At 39.9% G+C, this 19,726-nt stretch overlaps 1 protein-coding gene across 2 annotated transcripts in view; it reads left to right on the top strand.

The window, feature by feature from the left end:
* IQSEC1 (IQ motif and Sec7 domain ArfGEF 1) overlaps positions 1-19,726 on the top strand; it is a 72,084-nt gene that overhangs the window by 26,985 nt on the left and 25,373 nt on the right. For both annotated transcript variants that reach the window (XM_068420030.1, XM_068420029.1), the window contains 3 exons: positions 12,301-12,462; positions 17,507-17,629; positions 18,432-18,598. In XM_068420030.1, the coding sequence (XP_068276131.1) occupies positions 12,301-12,462; positions 17,507-17,629; positions 18,432-18,598 (452 nt within the window). The remainder of the gene's footprint in view (positions 1-12,300; positions 12,463-17,506; positions 17,630-18,431; positions 18,599-19,726) is intronic.

The following is a 19,726-nucleotide window of genomic DNA, read 5'->3' as shown; positions in this document are numbered from 1 at the left end:
TGTAATTCTGTGCAGAGCTCTGTGTGTGTAGGAAGAAGCATATTGCTGGATCCCCTTCTCTTGTGCCACCATGATGGTGGCAGTAACTCCGGCTCCTTGCCAAGCATTTGTGGCTACCAGGTATGTTTGTTGATAACGCTGCCCTCAATTGCTTTCTCCTCAGACTGCAGTGACACACCCAGCTGGGCCATGTCAGTGTAGTGATTATTCAGCATTCTCTTAGGCAGGGAGTACAAACGCTTTCTGTATTAATAAAGTATTTTCAACAAAGCTTGGACAACATTAGAGTGGTTTGACAATTTGATGCGACTGTGCCTAGTAGTATAAAATATGGGAGAGAAAAGTTTGTGTTTCTCAGATTCATTTGTTAATCTGGCAGAGACTAGAGTCATATTTACTCTCTCCTTTGGGATATCAGGTATTGGAAGACACTGTTAAATGTCCTCTCATCTGGCCGTGTTCGTGTGGCATTGTGATTTCTTGCCGTGGGAGCCAGTCTTGCTGGTGCCAATTTCTGACATTGCTGGTGAAGAGAGACTGCGAAGTGCAGCTCGTGGGCCGTTTGCACCATGCTGCTCTGCTTTTTACGCTGTGGCATGATTTTGTGGAGGGCTTTTTTGGTGTCATGTTTTGTTGGAGGTTTTATGGCCTAATCTTGCACATACATCTTGGAGGTAAATGAACATAACACCACTTTACATTGCTAGAACAGAGGCTAGGCTATAAATATTTACTAAATAAGTTTTCCCAGATACCTTTCACCCCCCACCCTCCTTTTCTGTCCTCTTTTGCTTTCTGGAAAGAGTAGTTACAGATGGAAAACTGTTCCCCATGTGTCCTCGGTCCATTACTCCATTACAGTGTAGTGTTTTGAAGAGTTTTCTGTAGCTTCCTTTATAACGGGCTATTATCAAGGTTTTCACTATTCCAAAGTTCTTTCAAAGGATTTATTGACACAGACAAAAAGGCATGACTATCTATTTGCATTATGCAGTGGTGGATCATCTTTTGACCTGTAAGCCCTGAAAGCTCTACCGGCTTCATTTATTGCATGATGAGGATGATTTTATTCAAAATTTTAAAATCACTATTGATACGAATTGAATACAAATTCCAGGAGCAGAGTTTTTAAAACAGGTCTAGATTCCTTGGAATGTTAATTTAAGTATTTCTTTATTTTACTAAGAAGATATGAGAGGAATTTGCTGAGTGGTGGTGGGATTATACCAAAGACAAAATTGCAAATTACAATTTCTAGAGAAATTCTTGTCGGAAACCTGAGGCATACAATAATAATACTTGTGAGAAGGCGCATTTTTCATTTTCCATGAAAGCAGCTTTAACTGTTCAACAGAGGTATATGGTTTCATCATTTACATGTAAGTAGAGATTGAAGGTAGTTTGGATTCCTAAGTACTGTTACGTTCAGAAAGTACTGCAAACTTTTTCTCTATTTGAAATCCCTAAAAGTTTCCAGATGTTATGAATTTTTTTAAAAAAAGAAGTTTTGCAAATAGCCATTAATTAAATATGGTAATAAGTGTACTAATCTGATGTTCCTCCATTTACACCAATCACATGCCTAATGAATTTCATTTAAGATGCTAAACATACTTTCTGTGTTACTTTTAGTCAGGTTTCATGGCATCCATTCAGCATTCTAATATCTGGTCTGAAAACATGTCTTTTTAGGCTGTCCCCCTTAGAATTTTAAATTGAAATCTTATTGGAAACATTTCTAATGATTTTAGACTTTTTAAGTGCAGCTTGAGTAGGAGGTAGAAGGTGTAAATCGAACTAAGTTGGTTCTCTTTACCTTTGAACTAATTATTTTCTTTTGTCAGCTGACCTCTAGTATCTTTGCAAATTGTAAATCTTCTGTGATTTTTTTGAATGATTCAATAGAAGGAGGAAAGGGGAGACAAGAGGCTTGTTCAGGATTTTGCAACAGAGTCATTTGCCATCCTTGTGTATATGCTGAAAGGGACTTTACTGTTGTTACAACATCTGGACCGCAGATTATTCAGCCACAGACAGTTCCAACAAAAATTAAAATCTAAGCACTCTATGTAGCTTGTTCTCCAACATGCCCAGGAGTTAGTAAGAAGAGAAGAATGTTCTTAGTGTGACTCATTATTTCTAAAAACGTTTAGCCCTAAGTGAGAACACCCAAAGAAAAAGAAAAAAAAAGCTCTGTGTGTTTTGCTTTGTTCTGTGTGTGTTTTATCTTTTCTCCCTGAGGACCCATTTTTCCTCCTTTTTTTCCCAAATGAGTACTTTGATTAGCATACATTATGTCCTGCCCATAAGAAACAGCTAAAATGCATAACTGTGAGAATTCAACCAATAGCATATTTAAGCGTTGGTTTCAAATATGGGCACAAGGATTCCCTTTATTGCCATTAAAAGTACGAGCTTCACCAAATGTTGAAAGCAAATGTAGCTTTTGCAGGGCTGCACTGTGACTAGCAGTAACTGTGCGAGCGTCCCTGGAACCCTGCAAGAGCCATTACCTCATCCTCTGCCGCCAGCTCCGCCTGCCCTTAAACATTCTGGGCACACGTCTCCCTCCCACTGCTACGTGCCAGGAATCGGTAACTGGTTTGCTCTAACAATGCCTGGGTGCGTGCTCAGGATACAGTCGGTGATTAGACAAGCATCTGATATGACTCTGGATGCCAGAATTACAATTTGTCCCCCCCCCCACCCCTAAATCTCAAGTGACCAAATTTTGAGGGTGAAAAATGTGACCAGCTGCCTTTGCAGGCGTGCAGAGGGCAGTTGGAATAGGGAGTTGGGAAGGTGCATAGGAACCCTTGGAAGAAGAGTTAAGGAACAGAGAAGGGGTCACCGACTCTTTTCACCTGTTTAACAATTCACTTCTATCTACTGAATTGGGATTTGGTGGATCTGTAAATGAAAAATCTGGAGATCTTTAAACAGTATTTTTGCACTGCCAATTTAAAAGGTATCCCTTTTAAAGAAAACGTGATTGTTTCCCATTTGCAGTCAGCAGAGTTGCAGGAATTGAAGCTGAAGTGCTTCTGTCGTGTAACTGGGGTGAATGTGTGGAAAGAGAATTTTGGGCAGGGACACTTGAAAATGGTAAGACAGGGACTGATCCTCAATTTCAAGGACATAGTCATCTCAGTGTCTCATTAGTGACTACAGTTGCATAAACATGAAAGCAACACTCAGCCCTGGCAAACATTTCTGAGAGAGCCGGCAGGTTTTTCATGTATTTTGTCTCTAACTGCAGTATGTTTTCCTCTGCTGGCAGCTACAAACTCTTTTCCCTACTCTTTGAGAAAGGCAGAGATGCAAAGGGGTCAGAGGAGGTGCGAAAATCCTCATAGAGTTTTTTAGTCCATTTATTTAACTAAAATATTTCCTTTCTTTTGAGGAAGGAAGGAGTGGGGGGACGAAAAAAAAGGCAGGCTGTCCACTTCCAAGAGAGGGAATAATGAGGAACTACAAAATCTGCTATAGCATGATGACTCAGGATTGTTTTTACTAGCCAGGACATGTCCAGCTACTGCATTGCAACTGCTTGGGGTGTGCCTTCTGATTCTCTTCACTGTGCCAGCTGCTTTGTTCCTCAAGGCTGATGCTTCTCATATGGAAAAATCCTATTTCTGAAATAGCTTTAAACTTTATTTTTCCTCCTGTATTAGAATAACCCAGACTTTCTGCTTGGACCCTTTAGCTTTTATACACTTTTTAAGGTTTTGTAATCCGTTCTGATTCAGACAATATTGTTCAGGCAAGCCTAAACATTCAGTAGCAGCAATAATGTTTCATTTCCTAGCACTTCACTAGGAAATGGTGACATAAAGAAACTGATGGATCGGACAGAAAGTAATGGTAGAACTCCTCAGGTCAGTTACCCAATTTTGTGAAAACAGGTGTCTGCAGAGTTTCCTCTCTTTATTTTCCTCCCCCACCAAATAGAAGTGGGCACCAAGATCACTTCCTAGTAAATTCTTTTGTTAGTGACATGAGTATAAATTAACTTTCACTGAATGGAGATGACTCCAGGTAATTTGGTGTAATTTCAAGTGAGCTGTGACCTTCACATCTGTGGTGGTAGTTTTCTGGTTTGGTCTTGAGTGAACCTGAGAAGGTCCTTCAAGACTGAGAAGATTAACACATAATGTAGTGAAGAGAAGTCTTCCCCACTGCAGGGGAAACTATAGGGCTCCTGCCCAAATAATGTGAGTAACTATCTCCCCGTTTCCTCGAGATGCAGAGAAACTGTGAGAAATGTGCTGTTTGCTTATTTACCTGACCCAGAGACTCTTTCTTGTAATTACCAGAAGATGCAATTTACACCCCGTTCTCCTTTCTCTTCATTAAGCAGTTGTGTAACATGAGGAAGACACAGATCAGGCTTCCCAGCCAGTTGCGCATAATTTTCTTCCTTTCAGTCCCTTTCTTCCATTGCTGCATAGGTGAGTGAATTCTGACAAGTTGGCACTAGTTTGGGTAGTATTTTAAGGATATTGGGTTTTTTCTTCTTTCCCAGGAGGTCTAAAATAGGCATAGTGATTCTCTTAGCTTTGTTGCAGAGCAAAATATTCAGGGATATTCAGCAGAAGTGAAGGAAGAAGTAGTGCAACCATAGAACCAAAACTTACCTGTCTGCCAACCTAAGGAGAATGTTCAACAAGCTTGTTATTGCCAACTTAGCTATTGAAAAATATTTAACTTCTTAAATGATTGTAAGAAAAGTCTTAGCTTCTTGCTATTAAAAAAGCCATCCTTGGATTTTAATGTTAAACTAATGCTTAGTTTTGTGACAACTGTAAATATTTTCAAAATGAGATCTCCAGTATCAAAGGCAAGGAAGATTATTTTCTTTTGACAGAGGGCTGGCATCATAGCTGCATTAAATTCTCCACCCCAACATGAAAAGATTTCTTTGGCAGCAGCACGTCAGTGAACTGTTTCTGTTTGCAGTGTTCACAGCCTCTAAGAAATGTTGGTAGTTCTGGTTTGCTTGTTTTCTAGATTCTCTCAGCTTATGGTCCTTTCAGTGTAGTGCGCGTGTGTGTGCCTAAACGTAGATGAGAAACCAGAAAGCAGAGCTGTGCCTTCAGGAATACTGAAGCCCTTTCTAGATGTGTCACCGAGCCGCTCATTTTCCGTCAGGCTGGCTATACCCCCTTGTCTCAGATGGCTGTAAGAGCAGTATGTTTGCGGTTATTTACACTGTGTGAATAAACCCTTAGTTCACCTCAAAAGATACTTTTGGCATTGCTGGGTATTGGAAATCTGGACTTGGGCGAGCTGCCTTCTGTGCTCATTTGTTTATTAATGCTTCCATTTTACAGCTCTGTTACTGTCTGAGCACCTGAAAGGAAATACAAAGATTTAATGTGGTTTTGGATGCTTGTAAGCCTTCCATGTTGAGCAAGTCAGAAATAGGGAAGGCTTTATACACTTTTGTACTGTGGTTTTGTTGAAGTTTCTTTTCGAGGTGGTGCTTGCTGTTCTCTTCTCCTGTTGGCCAGCGTGGACATAGGCCCTGTATCCAGTGGGGCTTGGTTAGTACAACTGATTGTGCAGCTACGGGGGGAACTTAACTGGATTTAAAAACAAAACAACCCCCCCCACAAAAAAAAAAAACCCCACACCAAAAAAAAACACACACAAAACCACAAAACCTCTTTTTCTCCTAGTTCAGCTTGTTAGGAAGTCCTAAACCAGGAACAGGAATGAGAGCAGGGACTGAGGCCATTGCTGGCACTGCCACTGAAGTGCTCACCTACCTACAGCACTTACATTTAGTGTGTTCATTTTGCAGTAAGACTGGCTGTACCAGTAAGTCTGGTAGATAACAGTAAATGCTGTGTTTGTGCTGATCTCTGTCTTACCATCTAAGACGATGGACAAGAGGACACAGCCTTAAGCTTCACCAGGGGAGGTTCAGGTTGGACATTAGGAAGCATTTCTTCTCAGCAAGGGTCATTAGCCATTGGAAGGGGCTGCCCAGGGAGGTGGTGGAGTCACCATCTCTGGAGGGGTTTAAGAAAAGACTGGACATGGCACTTAGTGCCCTGGTCTAGTTGCCATGGTGGTGTCAGGGCAATGGTTGGACTCGATGATCCCAGAGGTCTCTTCCAACCTGATTGATTCTATGATTCTGTGATCTAGAATCTGTCTAAAAGCTTTTCCTCTACCAAATTCACTTTTCAAATTCACTGCAGTATTTTTGCAAAAATAGTATTTCCTACAATTTGAAAGATAACGTTTTGAATATCCAAGTAATGCAAAGCCATTCCCAAGCACTACTAACCTTTGGAATCTGGTTGTTACTTTATGTCCAGCACAGCATTAAGTGGTGTATTTCTAACAGGGTTTCCTTTTGTGGCTTAAACAGCGATCTGTGTGTCTGTCCCTGCTCCCACAACTACCTGCTGGGCTGTGTGAGCACAGTTGTTGACAGCTTTGCTGTGAACTGAGTTGGGAAGTCAGTCAGCAGATGCTGGTATCCTTCCTGTCTTCAAAGCAGGAGCTGTTTCTGACAGCGGCTTTCCTGCTTTCTCAAACTTTGGCAGGTCTTGAGCACCTCTGAAAACAGAATTCAAGCAGAGGAAAGCTGGAGAGGGACTTTTTACAAGGGCATGGAGTGATAGGACAAGGGGGACAGTTTTAAACTGAAAGAGGGGAGATTTAGATGAGATATTAGGAAGAAATTCTTTGCTGTGAGGGTGGTGAGGCCCTGGCCCAGGTTGCCCAAAGAAGCTGTGGCTGCCCCCTCCCTGGCAGTGTTCAAGGCCAGGCTGGGTGGGGCTTGGAGCAACCTGGTCTGGTGGAAGGTGTCCCTACCTGTGGCCGGGGGGTTGGAACTAGATGGTCTTTAAGGTCCCTTCCAACCCAAACCAGTCTGTGATTCTATGAAATGTCAAACCAGGGACTGGAATTATAAGATTTTGACAGTCCATATTTAGTAATTCATGGAGCTTTAGGGCTGTTTTTTATCATTGGCAATCCAGATTTTCTGCAACAGTTACTTGGTGATTGTCTTTGCAGGTTGATAATATTCTCGTGTGGTGTAAATGATTGTAACAACATGCATCCTAAATTGTCTGTCAGTGGTTCCTCCAACCAGGTGAAAGTTAACTGTGACAAATAATGACACATTCAGAATTATAGATGTCTGGGTCACTGCTCTCCTTACTAATTTGCTCATGGCAATAAACATATGAGCAATGCAGTGTTTTTCTAAAGATATTGTGCTTCTTCTATACATGTAGGTTTTAGTCTAATGAAAAAAAATACTCTTTTTTTACTTTCTTTCTATATATTCCTAACTTGGATAAGGGACACCTCTCAGGAATGTACCAACTTTGATATTATTACCCTATTTACTATTCTTCTTTTCTCTTCTACCACATACTCCAAAGGGGACCTCATTCTTAGGAGAGCCTCGTACATCACTTACCTGAGCAAAACTCCTAAACATTCTGACCTTTTTGTGACTTTTCCAGATTCAACCTGCATAGCTGTTAAAGAAAAATAAAACCACAACTCCTCGAGCTATAACCCCCCAACAAACCACCACCCTAATGAGATCTCCGCAAATGTCAGCAAGTTATATGAACTTCGACTGAATTTACGCTTTCAGTACTGCATGTAGAACTTGCTGAGTAAATAAGCCATCTCCTTCTAGTTAGTAGCACGCCTAGGAAGGAAAGGTGTAATACTGACTAGAGGAAACAGCAGTGATGGGCAGGGATTTACTGTTGTCTTGGCTTTTGAGGAAATGGGGTTTTAGGGGGCTTGGGTCTTTTGCTCTTTGTTTTTTTAACTCTCGTCTGTGTGTGATTTTGCACTCTTCATTCCTGCAATTTCCTTCCTCTTAAAGATGTCCATTTCCAAAACCTGCTGCAGGATCCATCCAACCTGTCTTCAGAAACACACAAAGACACCATTTTTACTGGATATGACCAGTACGCTCCAAGAAGCATGCATATTGAAGTGTACTGTTTTGATCTGTTATTTTGAAGTTTGCATTACTTTCTCCATTGATGTTTTTCCTCTAAAAGTTGCTTTAAACCATCCTAAAGGTCTTGTTATTAATCAGTTGCTGGCAAATTCCTTGGCCCTTTATGCAACATCTGAGAATCTTATGTAAATATGTTTTTGATCATCTTTTTGTGTTAGTTGATTTTTTTTCCCTTTCAGTGTAGATTCCTTTTGATTTGTTTTGGTTGGGTTTTTTTTTGGTAGAAGTATATTTAAGCTTTATTTTGGAAGCAATCCTGTAAATATGAAAAGTTCTCTAAATATGTATATCATCAGCTGTGTAAAGTGCTAGCTTTAGAAGGGTGCATTTTGATATTAGTTAGTGTATTCAAATCTGAAAATAAATGCTCTGCTTATGCAGCTTCCACAATTGCTATTTATAGACTTCTCATCTTGCCTGTTATTGGTAGGTGTAATTAACAAGCCATCACTGGGAATTTTCCTAATCACAAAAGACTCTCAGTTGTAAGTACAAAATGGTCTACGCTCAATTCTGAGTAGGCAGAAATGAGGATAATTTGTGTCAGATGTCCTATCTCGTCTTAAATCCATGACCCTTTCATGTCTCACTCCCTTCTGCATCCAATCATACACTTCAGGAAAATTAGGGTTTGGTAAAAAAGAAAGTTTGTCCAATTTAAAACAGCTGGTTTTGCCAGCAGTAGAATCCCTGTTTGCTTGTGTTTTTTAAAACCTGCCTTCCCAGAAACCCTGTCGGCTGCCTGGTATTTTTTGTCTTTAATTGGGAAGGAGCAAATGAGTTTCTGGTAGTTTGCGGATAGTCAACACCACAACCTATGTGTCCTCTTGGTGCATTTAAGAGGCAATTCCTTCATACTTAGTAATATTTGAAATTTGTAATGCGGGGAATGACTTCAGTTTCCACGAACCTGTTTAGTTCTTCAATTTCTCTGAATTTGAAGAGAGAGAAAATATTGCTTGTGTTTAAAGACAGAGAGGGAAGGCACCCTTGTGTACATTTTTCTCTTAACCTATTGTTAGCTTCACTTTTTAAGTAAAATTTCATTGGAAGTACAGCACTTGAGAACACACTTACAAAGTCACAGTTTTCTATTAAGTACTTTTCCTGCTAAATAAGATACCCCCTGGTGTAGGGGTGGGAGGCAGCCTACAACAGCAATAAAACCCCCTGAACCTCCCTAGCTTGCAAGGAGATTAAAAAAAAAAGGAAATTAGTCTTTCAATAAGCTGCTTGATAAAATTTAGTTCATATTAAATTCAGTTTCTTGGTCAGGAGTGTTGAATGGATTCAAGGTTTCAGACCATCAAAACTAGAAATATGAAAAAATTTTGTCGGCAAGCTAGACCTCCAGAACAGAAACCAAAATTAGCATTTATGAGCTGAATGGGAAGCTAGGGAGTTACTCACTGGATAAGAAAATTTTTCCTCCTCTGATATTTAATACCCCCATTTAGCCACAGAAACTTATTTTGTTTAGTTGTGCACATTCCCATACCAACCTTAACCTTCAGAGTTCTCCTGTGAGCCACATAGTATTCATTTGGATAGGAGGGAAACTGAGAACATTGTAGGCTGCCTTGCTCAGCGAGTGCCACCCTGACAACTACAGAGTGGTACCAGCTGCCTCTGGGTTCTTGTCCTTTGTGCCATCCTTTAGAATAGACTCTGTTGTAGACTGCCATTAGGCCACCCAAAGCTATAGGTTCTGTCATTAAGAACAGTTGTCCTGCTCTAAGAAATCCTTTATCCCCGTTCTAATGATGACTATTGGAACCTTCAAAGAAAGATCAAAGTAAATTACAGAAAGTTACAGTTCCCATCTCAACACCTGTTAGAAAGTCTCTAGAGAAGCCCTTAATTCTTGAGTTCTTTATTTTTAGCAGTAGCTCAGTAGGGGCTTGGTCTGGGTGCTTGGCTGTTGGCTGGGGTCAGCCCAGAAGTAGCCCTTCAGTTGAGGTCAGTCATATTCTCTAGGTTTACAGTTGTTTTTCTAGAACAGAACAACAAATTTAACAGTTTTTAGAGGACAGATTTCAAAATAATATGACACAATTTTATTGATGTCTAGTTGGCAAATTCAGTGGGTAGGGCCATGAATTAGAAAGGAATAACTGTGTCATTTCACTGTGGAAATGACTCTTACAGGCTTGTTACTCTTCAGGTTATGCCACTGCTGCCACAGTTTGATTTGTCTAATAGGGAAAGAGTTCATTCTTACAGTTCAGAGTTTTCAGGTACTATTTTCATGTTATTACAGCTCAGAGTTTACACTGCTTCCACGTTACAACTTTTGTAACAAATGGGACTACTTTCAAATAATCCTAGACTGCAAAACGTCCTGATGCTTCACTTCAGCATGAAGAAGGTATCAATGGGCAAAGAGCTTTTGGCTCCCAGTGTATTGCTAAGTGGATTTTGAAGTCTGTTTCGGAGACTTACCCAGCCTAGTTTGAAGTGTATTTGAATAAAGTCCTCTCATATTGCTGAACCAGAAGCAGGGCTTCTTATGTGAAAGAGCAGACCCTGACGTATGTAAAATTACACAACTACATAGGAACTGATGCAAAATAAATCATGTGTCACCTTTGTGATGATTTTAAATGTTCAGGCTTATGGGGGTGGTAAGAATTCAAGTTGTGGTTTAGTACAATAAGTACCAATCCAGCATTTTTTGTATCTCAAGTAAAGGTGATCTTTGGATCAAGTTGTGCTTTTTGATAGTGTTCTTTGTTTTCTGTTTTGACAATTGCTGGAGAGGAACTCTCCTGGGTTTGTATCACTCCAAATTTTATGGACAAATGGAGCTCACTAACAAGGGGGATGGAGGAAACTATTCCTGTTTTTATTGGATGCTATGAATTTAAATTCAGAAAGATTAAGAATTCTGAAATAAGACTCAAAAGCATCTGAACGTAGCAGTTACATTACTTAGAAGAAAAAGGGTACTTTTTGATTATGGAGATTCATTTTACAGGACTGTATTTAGAAGATAACCGTATGTGTAATCTTATTTCAGATGAAAAGAGCCACAAAGCTTGATGCCAGAAATTGAGATTTGAGAACTCCCTTTTGATTAAATTATATATATTCCTCTGATCTATCTAACTCATAATAAGGTATTAAGTGTGTAATAGTGTAACATAAAAGAGTAGCAGAACTGAATGGTGATGTATTTAGGAATGTTATTTGCAATTAAAAACCCTGAGGAAGGATTATGGTTGTATGATCAACCTTGTATAAAAATAGTACGGTCACCTTGTCCTTTGAAATTGATTTTGCTTGCCTTAAAGGAAATGTCTTTCGGGTCATCCAGCATGCTGCAAATCATTCACTCTTACAGGTGGACATTATATTACAATTCCTTACAAAATAAACATGATTATGAAATTACTGGTTCTGTAAAGATATCCCTTTAATATCTTCAAAAGAAAGATGCCAGTAGATTTTATTCCCAGAAATCAGTTCCATCCCTTACCCTTCTCCCCAGCACATGCTGCTTAGAATCATAGAATAGTTTGGGTTGGAAGGGACCTTAAAGACCATCTAGTTCCAACCCCCCATCATTGTTAAAATGAGTGGCTTCAGCTTGCTTTGTTTTGAGATCTGAAAACGATTACAGCTAAATCTGGAGCTGATGTGTAAAGAGATGTAAAATACTCCAGAAACTACGGAGGTGCTTGTCTGAGAGAGGGAGGTCTGGGGCAATGGGTGTGTTAAAGGGCAAGAAAAAAACATTATTTTTTGATTGCTTCTTTTTGCATGATTGACTTTATTTTTCCTTTTTTTTTTTTGTATTCTTAGCTTTCAAGTTATACCTCTTCAGGTGTTTTTGTTCAATAAGTTTAACGTTTGACAGCAGGGGGGCAGGGGGTCAGGGGTGTTTTTTGTTTCTCATTTATCATTGGCAGCTTTTTAGCTCAGTTTCTGGAAGGTCCAGCTCCCCCAGCACCAGGAGCATTTAGTAGCTGATGTTGGGCTTGTCTTTTGCATTGACGAGTGGTTTGACTTTCATGCCTGAAGCTGCTTGCATATAAAGCTTCTCTTTGGAAGGGTTATGGAGCAGGGAAATGTGTAATAACATGCAAAGATGTGTTTCAAAGCTAGTAAGCTATTAACACTGAACAGTATGTTCTATGGGATGGTTACATTTATCCTGAAACTAAACTAGCCCATACTAGTAGTATGTTAGTCAAAAGTGATTGGCAAAATTGTTGTAAAATTTTAATCACACGTCTTCAGGTCCAATGGAAGAAAATTAATAGTTTTGCATTTTCATTTCTCCTCAGAAAACCTGAAAAAGGAGTCCAGTACCTAATCGAGCGGGGTTTTGTGCCAGATACTCCAGTTGGTGTTGCCCACTTTCTCCTGCAAAGGAAAGGTCTCAGCAGACAGATGATTGGAGAATTTTTGGGAAATCGGCAAAAACAGTTCAACCGGGATGTGTTAGAGTGAGTATTGGGGGGGGGGAGGAGGTAAGCTTGTTTTAGTGTTCAAGTAAGACGTTTCATCAAGCTAGAGGCAGTAATGGTCTCTGAATGTTTTGTGCTTATCTCTGGATCTTGTTCTGAAGGAGGGGGGAACAAGACTCTAAGGGTTAAGAAAGAAAACATGCGCATGAGGAAATATTTCTTTCTTTGCTTTCCAGCGAAGTTACTGGTTTTGTTATCGATCCAGCAAGATACTTACAAGGATTTATATTCCCTCTAGTCATGTATATTTACTCTAAATTTATGTTGTAATTTTATTGGCATTAGAGTGTGTTATTTTGAAGTCTTTTTCCTTCCTCAGGCTCCCTAATAATTTACTGAATGAAACAAAATAATATTACATGCAACATAAGGCTTCATCAGTAACAGAACATGAAAATAATTATTACAGCCAAATGGCTCAGATGTTAGATAAACAGGGATTTCAGCGCGTACGGGCATATGCTGACAAGATCTATACAAACTGTTCTTTTGCAAAAGATCAGTTAAACAAAAACTGTTTTAAAAACCAAAGAAATTCAAAGCAGAAAATTAGACTTTTATCACCTTGGTCATAAAATTCTAAACCTTATACACAGAGTAGACCAAAAAAGAAGTTGCTTTATTTTAAGAGGGTGTTCGTTTAAGTCACATATTCTTTCGGCACTTCTTTTTTTTTTTTTGTGTCTGATACACTGACCTAAATACATCTTAGTTCAGTTTTGTTCAAGGAATTGTATAAAAAGTTTAGTTAAATGTTTAACAAAACTGCAGAGAATGAAACATCTTGCCCATTAAGGAAGACTAGGAAAAATTCTGACCACAGGTTTTAACTGGAGTATAAAAAAAGCTGTGCTGAAATTTGCATTGGTCTGTAGACACAGTCTTTCTTGAGGGCTAAATGTTGATAGATCATATTGATACCATAATATTGATACATGGCAAAAAATGTTAAGGTTATGGTATCATGATACAAAGTGTCTGCCAACACCTTATAGACTGCTCTCACTGGCTTCATACTGCAAAGATTTTGGTCACGTTCCCTACAGTCATTCCGATCTTACTGTTATGCTGTCAGAACTTATGTATCTCAAGCTGCAAGCTTGAACACTGTGCTAATAGAGCTAATGTCCTGTGTACATATGCCATAGACCTGTTTTTAGAGGTCCTCTCTTTCTTTCCTGTGCCTTGTATAGTACAATACCCAGCAGAAAGAACGGAAGAGGCTCTGTACCAAAGCATGCAGTCAAGTATAGCAGCCTTACAATACAGAGTAATAGAATATGGCTTGATTTTGATGCAATCCCTATTCAGCATGATTCATTATTAGCTACTTGTAATGATTGTCTGGATTTTACAATTATGAGTCAGACTAGGGTCAAGACTTCCCAAAGAGTGTGTATTTTCTGATTTTTTGGAAGGAAACAGTACAGGTCCAGGATTAGATGATTCATTCTGTGATCTTGAACAAATCATTTGCACTCACAGTCTCAAACAGACTAGCAGAATATGGGTAAGTAGAAGTGTGCCTCTGCTAAGCCAGTTCTGTATCTGTGATGAGGTGAATTGTTAACAGTAAGGTCATAATTACCTACCTACAACCCCACGACAATCCTTTTATTGAAGGAAATCCGTTCTTAAATAAGCTGTTTCCGCTGTGCTTTGGGGCGAGGAACACCCTGTAAGCGGTGCAGTTCTCTTGACAGTGTTCTGAACCTTGCCTGCGAATAGGAACAAGGTATTTTTTCTTAAAAAGAGACAACAGAATAGCATTTCATCTTAAATATCCCTTTTACAGATCGGAGGTAGATTTTGTCGAACTGAACGTTGTTACATAGAAAAGGTATTTTAACAGATGATCCTTTTTCTGTTACACAGTTTAATTTCAAGTGACTCGCTTTGATTTGTGTTCAAGTTTCCCAGAACCTGTAAATTAGGGTGTTTCAACTGTTTGAAATATTCAAGAGAGTAGCTGCATTCTGGGCCTACTGTAGTTGCTACCTGGTGGTAGCTCAACTGTAAAGGCATTGTTTGGGAGCTGGCATAGCTGGCGTTGATGTTGTTGTCCTGGTCAACATTTGGGACACACCAGACATGCTTCCCAAAGCACTGCTGTTCTGCAGTGAGCCTCAGCATTCTCTCTGCCTGACCAAGGAGTGCTTGATATTAATAGAGAGGTAACTGAGGATCTGACTTTCTACTGTGTCTTGACTTTGCATTAGAAAACACGTGTGCAGTCACTCAAAGAAAGAATAAAATAGAACAATCATAAAGAACACTGCTGAAAGTGAGAGGGAAAGCATGGCATCCCGTTGCTCTCTATGGGACTCCATCATTTCAGTTCATTACACTACACAGTTACGTGCAAGAGTACAGAATCAAGGCAGTTGTGCTGCCGTGACCCAGCAAATGGTATGTTCCACTCTTCGTGCCTAAATTTTGTAGAGAGATGGTAAGCAGGAGGTAGTTCCCTGTAGTTTCAATTATCTGCCTACCTAGAAGTGGTGAAGCCTGACTGCTTCTTGCTTTTACCTGCCTGGGAGATGTAACTATAATAGTGAAGATATGGTCGTCAGCACAGGCTTATTCACCCAGAGGATGTCTGTACTCAAGTTCTCCTGCAGTGACTAAAGTCCATTTAATCATGTTCTCTTTATCATTATGATCATGATATTATCAAGGGCTATGATTTTTTAACCATTGCTAAAAAAAAAAGCTAAACAATTATGTTTGATCTTACTGACTTTCGTGATTCCCTTTGCTGTATAGACCTGGCCGAAGTAACTTGTTCCCTTTTCTGTTATTACACAGCCACTAGAACTGTTTTGTTTACTATTTTGAAATATTTGCATAAAAGTACTGGTTCCAGTTAAGAACATTGACCATGACAGTGTATCTGCTATCTCCGTAGTTCGTATCATAGAATCACAGACTGGTTTGGGTTGGAAGGGACCTTAAAGACCATCTAGTTCCAACCCCCCTGCCACGGGCAGGGACACCTTCCTCTAGAGCAGGTTGCTCCAAGCCCCATCCAACCTGGCCTTCAACACTGCCAGGGAGGGGGCAGCCACAGCTTCTCTGGGCAACCTGGGCCAGTGTCTCACCACCCTCACAGCAAAGAATTTCTTCCTAAGATCTCATCTCAATCTCCCCTCTTTCAGTTTAAAACCGTTCCCCCTCGTCCTGTCACTCCTTGCCTTTGTAAAAAGTCCCTCTCCAGCTTTCCTGTACCCCCTTCAGGTACTGGAAGGTGCTAGAAGATCTCCCTGGAGCCTTCTCTTCTCCAGGCTGAACAGCCCCAGCTCTCTCAGCCTGTCTCCAGAGCAGAGGGGCTCCAGCCCTCGGATCATCTTTGTGGCCTCCTCTGGACTCGCTCCAACAGCTCCGTGTCCTTCTTCTGTTGGGGGCCCCAGAGCTGGACGCAGCACTGCAGGGGGGGTCTCACAAGAGCGGAGCAGAGGGTCAGAATCCCCTCCCTCGCCCTGCTGGCCACGCTGCTGGGGATGCAGCCCAGGACACGGTTGGCCTTCTGGGCTGCAAGCATGTACTGCCGGCTCATGCTGAGCTTCTCATCAACCATCACCCCCAAGTCCTTCTTCTCAGGGCTGCTCTCAATCCATTCTCCGCCCAGGCTGGATTTGTGCTTGGGATTGCCCCGACCCACGTGCAGGACCTTGCACTTGGCCTTGTTGAACTCCATGCGGTTCGCACAGGCCCAGCTCTCCAGCCTGTCCAGGTCCCTCTGGATGGCATCCCTTCCCTCCAGCGTGGCGACCACACTGCACAGCTCGGTGTTGTTGGCAAACTTGCTGAGGGCGCACTATAAAAGCTTGTTTAAGACCCCTCCCCACTATGTTGTTGGCCAGCGTGGTCCTTAATTGCTCTAATTACTTCATTTTGACTCCAGCTTGTCTGCACATGTGCTTTACACCTTTGAAGGTGAAAAGAGCTTTTGAAAGTGTTACAGAACGTACAATAAGGTGGGAAGGCTGTGAACATTATTGCAGAACTGATAATAGCTTTTTAGGTGTGGATTGGAAAGGGCGTGAGAAATGCCAAGCTTGTTTGTTTCTTTCCTTGTGCTTCTGCATAAAAGGAAAAATATTCAAGGCAAAGGGAATAAATTGCTTCAGTATTAATCTATGTTAGCTACAATATGACTGGAAGAAAAATGTGAGCTACTCTAATTTATCACTGTATAGCTCTACATCTAAGAAAAGGCTTTTAAAACTGGATTGTGCTTTCTTTCTGTGGTTTCTGCATTACAGTGCTGCTACTTGCAGTGATTCATGGCTGGTTATTTAAAAACGAAAAGCTAAGTTTAAAGAAAGGAAATGTATAAGCTGCTGATTTTAAAGTAGTCTTTAAACAAAGTATTAAAATGACATAGTTCACATTGTTGATTATATTAAACGGGTTCCTTTTTTATTTTTGTCAGCACTGTATTTTCAGAGTGAGAAAGTAATTATTTCTCCATTAATGTTAACTGAAAGACATGGCAAATGATGGGGAGATGAGAATTACAGTAAGAGTAAGAGAGTATCCAAACAAGATTAATTTTTTTTCTCCATGTGTAAGAACATTCCTAGACACAGAAGCATTTGGTGCAGATCATTGTGCTTGCTGCAGGCTGTTTGAGATTTGATATTTTGAGCAGTATAAACTATTTATTATTATTATAGGCATTGTAATAATTGATTAGCTTGGAAGCACAAAGCCAATAATTATTCTTGGCAATGGTATGTCGCTTACATCGGTCAGACATCTGTCATTCCAGCAGTCCTTCTGTTAAAAAAAAGAAAAAAAAGGCCTGCTTATACATACACATTCTCATTGATCTAGTATTTGCAATCCTTCCTTCACAGCTCACCTACAATTATTGCAATTGCTGCAGAACGTTTCAGAAAGCTCCATGAATCTCTACAAGAGATGGAAAATAGCAAGGTTCTTTTGGTCTCAGAATCTTACCTTTGGTACCGTATTGTTAGAAATTAAAAGACACAATGGCAATATGTTTTTATCGTAGCTGTGTTGTGGATGAGATGGACTTCTCGACAATGGAACTGGATGAAGCACTCAGGAAATTTCAGGCTCATATCCGTGTTCAAGGAGAAGCCCAGAAAGTCGAACGGCTCATTGAAGCTTTTAGGTATGATGCTGAAATAAATTATTCAGTCACCAGAAACCTGCTGTTGTCTAATGGTCAAACTGGAGAACTGGGGAAGTTGAGTATATCTGAGTTATTTCCCTGCTTATTTGCACTGTCCTTGTGAGCTACATACAGTTTGAAGTACAACATGTCATTTGTGGTGGTTTTGCTAAGTATGAAATAGGAAGTTTTCTTTGCTGGTGCTGTTCACGTATGCCATTTGTATTAACGTAGCAAGGTTTATGAACTAAAAGTTCTTCCTGGCATCAGTTGAAAAGAAATTCAAGGATGTTTGAATGTCTCTAACAATTTGCATAGAGTAGTTTGTATGAGTGGAATTATAAGAGCATTTACATTTGAGAGTATATATGCTCTCGACCTTTCATTCAGCATTGCAATGATAGTGGAATAAAGATTATTAACTTATTAATACTAACAGAAGTGTACCTTATCCAGGGCAGGATGAGACGTAAATCATCATGTGGCAGTAAGCTAAAATCAATGCTGTTTTCTTACCGGGTGTCAATAGGTATTACTCACTAGAAAAAAAGAATGAAATACTGAAGTTACTGTAGCTCAGAATCTGTACTAAGAAGTGAAGTTACAGTGGTAGTAAAAAACAAAAGCCTTCCACATTCTAGGATTGGCTTATTGAAATATGGGGATGGAAAACTAAATATATGTATGGAATGTGAATAATAGCTTGCTCAGCCTCTGGAGTGGCTCAGCAGTTGGTTTATTTGGTGGAATTAGAATAGTTATTCATAGGTCTGACAGCTTCCCCTCTTTGCTTTTTTTACAGCCAACGATACTGTATCTGCAATCCAGGTGTTGTGAGACAATTTAGAAACCCTGATACCATCTTCATTCTAGCTTTTGCCATCATACTGTTAAACACTGATATGTACAGCCCAAACGTGAAGCCAGAACGCAAAATGAAGCTAGAAGATTTTGTCAAGAATCTAAGGGGTAAGCAAACTCTAACCATGACGGTCATGAAAACTTTTCCCTGTAACTGTCATTGGAGGAACACCATGTATCTTCTGGAAAAAAAGACAAAATACAGGGCAGAAGATTCTGATTTCATCTGACTTTTAAAACTACTGTCATTTTTAGAGGCTTTAGTGATTTCTGGAATAGTGAAAACAGAACTAAGCTTGTAGTATTTTGTCATTTTTATTTGTCTGTCTTGAGTGGATATATTGTCAGGTCCTTTTATTCCCAGTTCTTTCAGTGTAGCTGAAAAGTGACCAGGACCTTGTATTCAGAATTCTACAGTACCTCGTTTTTTTAGATATAATTGGAATTTGCCACACTAACACCCTTTACAAAGTCAAAGGGCACCTCATAAAGACAAGAGCTTCTATGCACGTGAATGAAGGGAGATAAATTCCATTGCAAAGAATGAATGTGTGTTTGTTTATAGATATGTAAATCTTCATATAGTGTCACTGCATATTGTGGGCTGTTCCTGAGAGGAGGAGTGTGATTTCTGGATGGTGAATTACACCACTACACTGCAGCATAAGCTTACTAATGAATTCTTATAGGGATGCTGTCTTTATGGTTTGTAGTTTGTGATTTCTCCATAGCAACCAATGTATTACAAGGGATATCAGATCTCTGTTCTGAAAAAAAATAAACAAGTAAGGTCTGTTACACATTTTAGAGTTTTATTCTAAAAGAAAACTTATTTTCCTCCCTAGTTTCAAAAGCATGAATTTCTTATTCTTGTTAAGTAGACATGCAGAGGAGACAGAGCCATTGTCTCCGTGGTTTTGTTAGAAAGATACAAACCTGGGGCCCGAAGCAACATAACAGCTTTCCACATTCTTAAGAGATGCAGATGAATGACTTTGCTAGAACCTTGGGTGTTAAGTATTGCCATAGAAACTTGCATTTGCCCCGGCTGTATGTGTATGTGTATTAAGGAACACAAATCACTATGCCATGATGAGGACTTTTGGAAATTAACTAAAAATTTAAATTCTTGGTGGGGAAAAATAAATCCTAACTCCAAAACCTTCATGAAAGGTACACAGTAAATAGCACAGCAATTTCATTTTGGTTTCTTCATTGGTGTATTTCCTGATCAAG

The sequence above is a fragment of the Nyctibius grandis genome, chromosome 29 (genome assembly GCF_013368605.1).
Source record: "Nyctibius grandis isolate bNycGra1 chromosome 29, bNycGra1.pri, whole genome shotgun sequence".
Taxonomy (NCBI): domain Eukaryota; kingdom Metazoa; phylum Chordata; class Aves; order Nyctibiiformes; family Nyctibiidae; genus Nyctibius; species Nyctibius grandis.
This window is presented reverse-complemented; position numbering and strand designations above follow the sequence as displayed.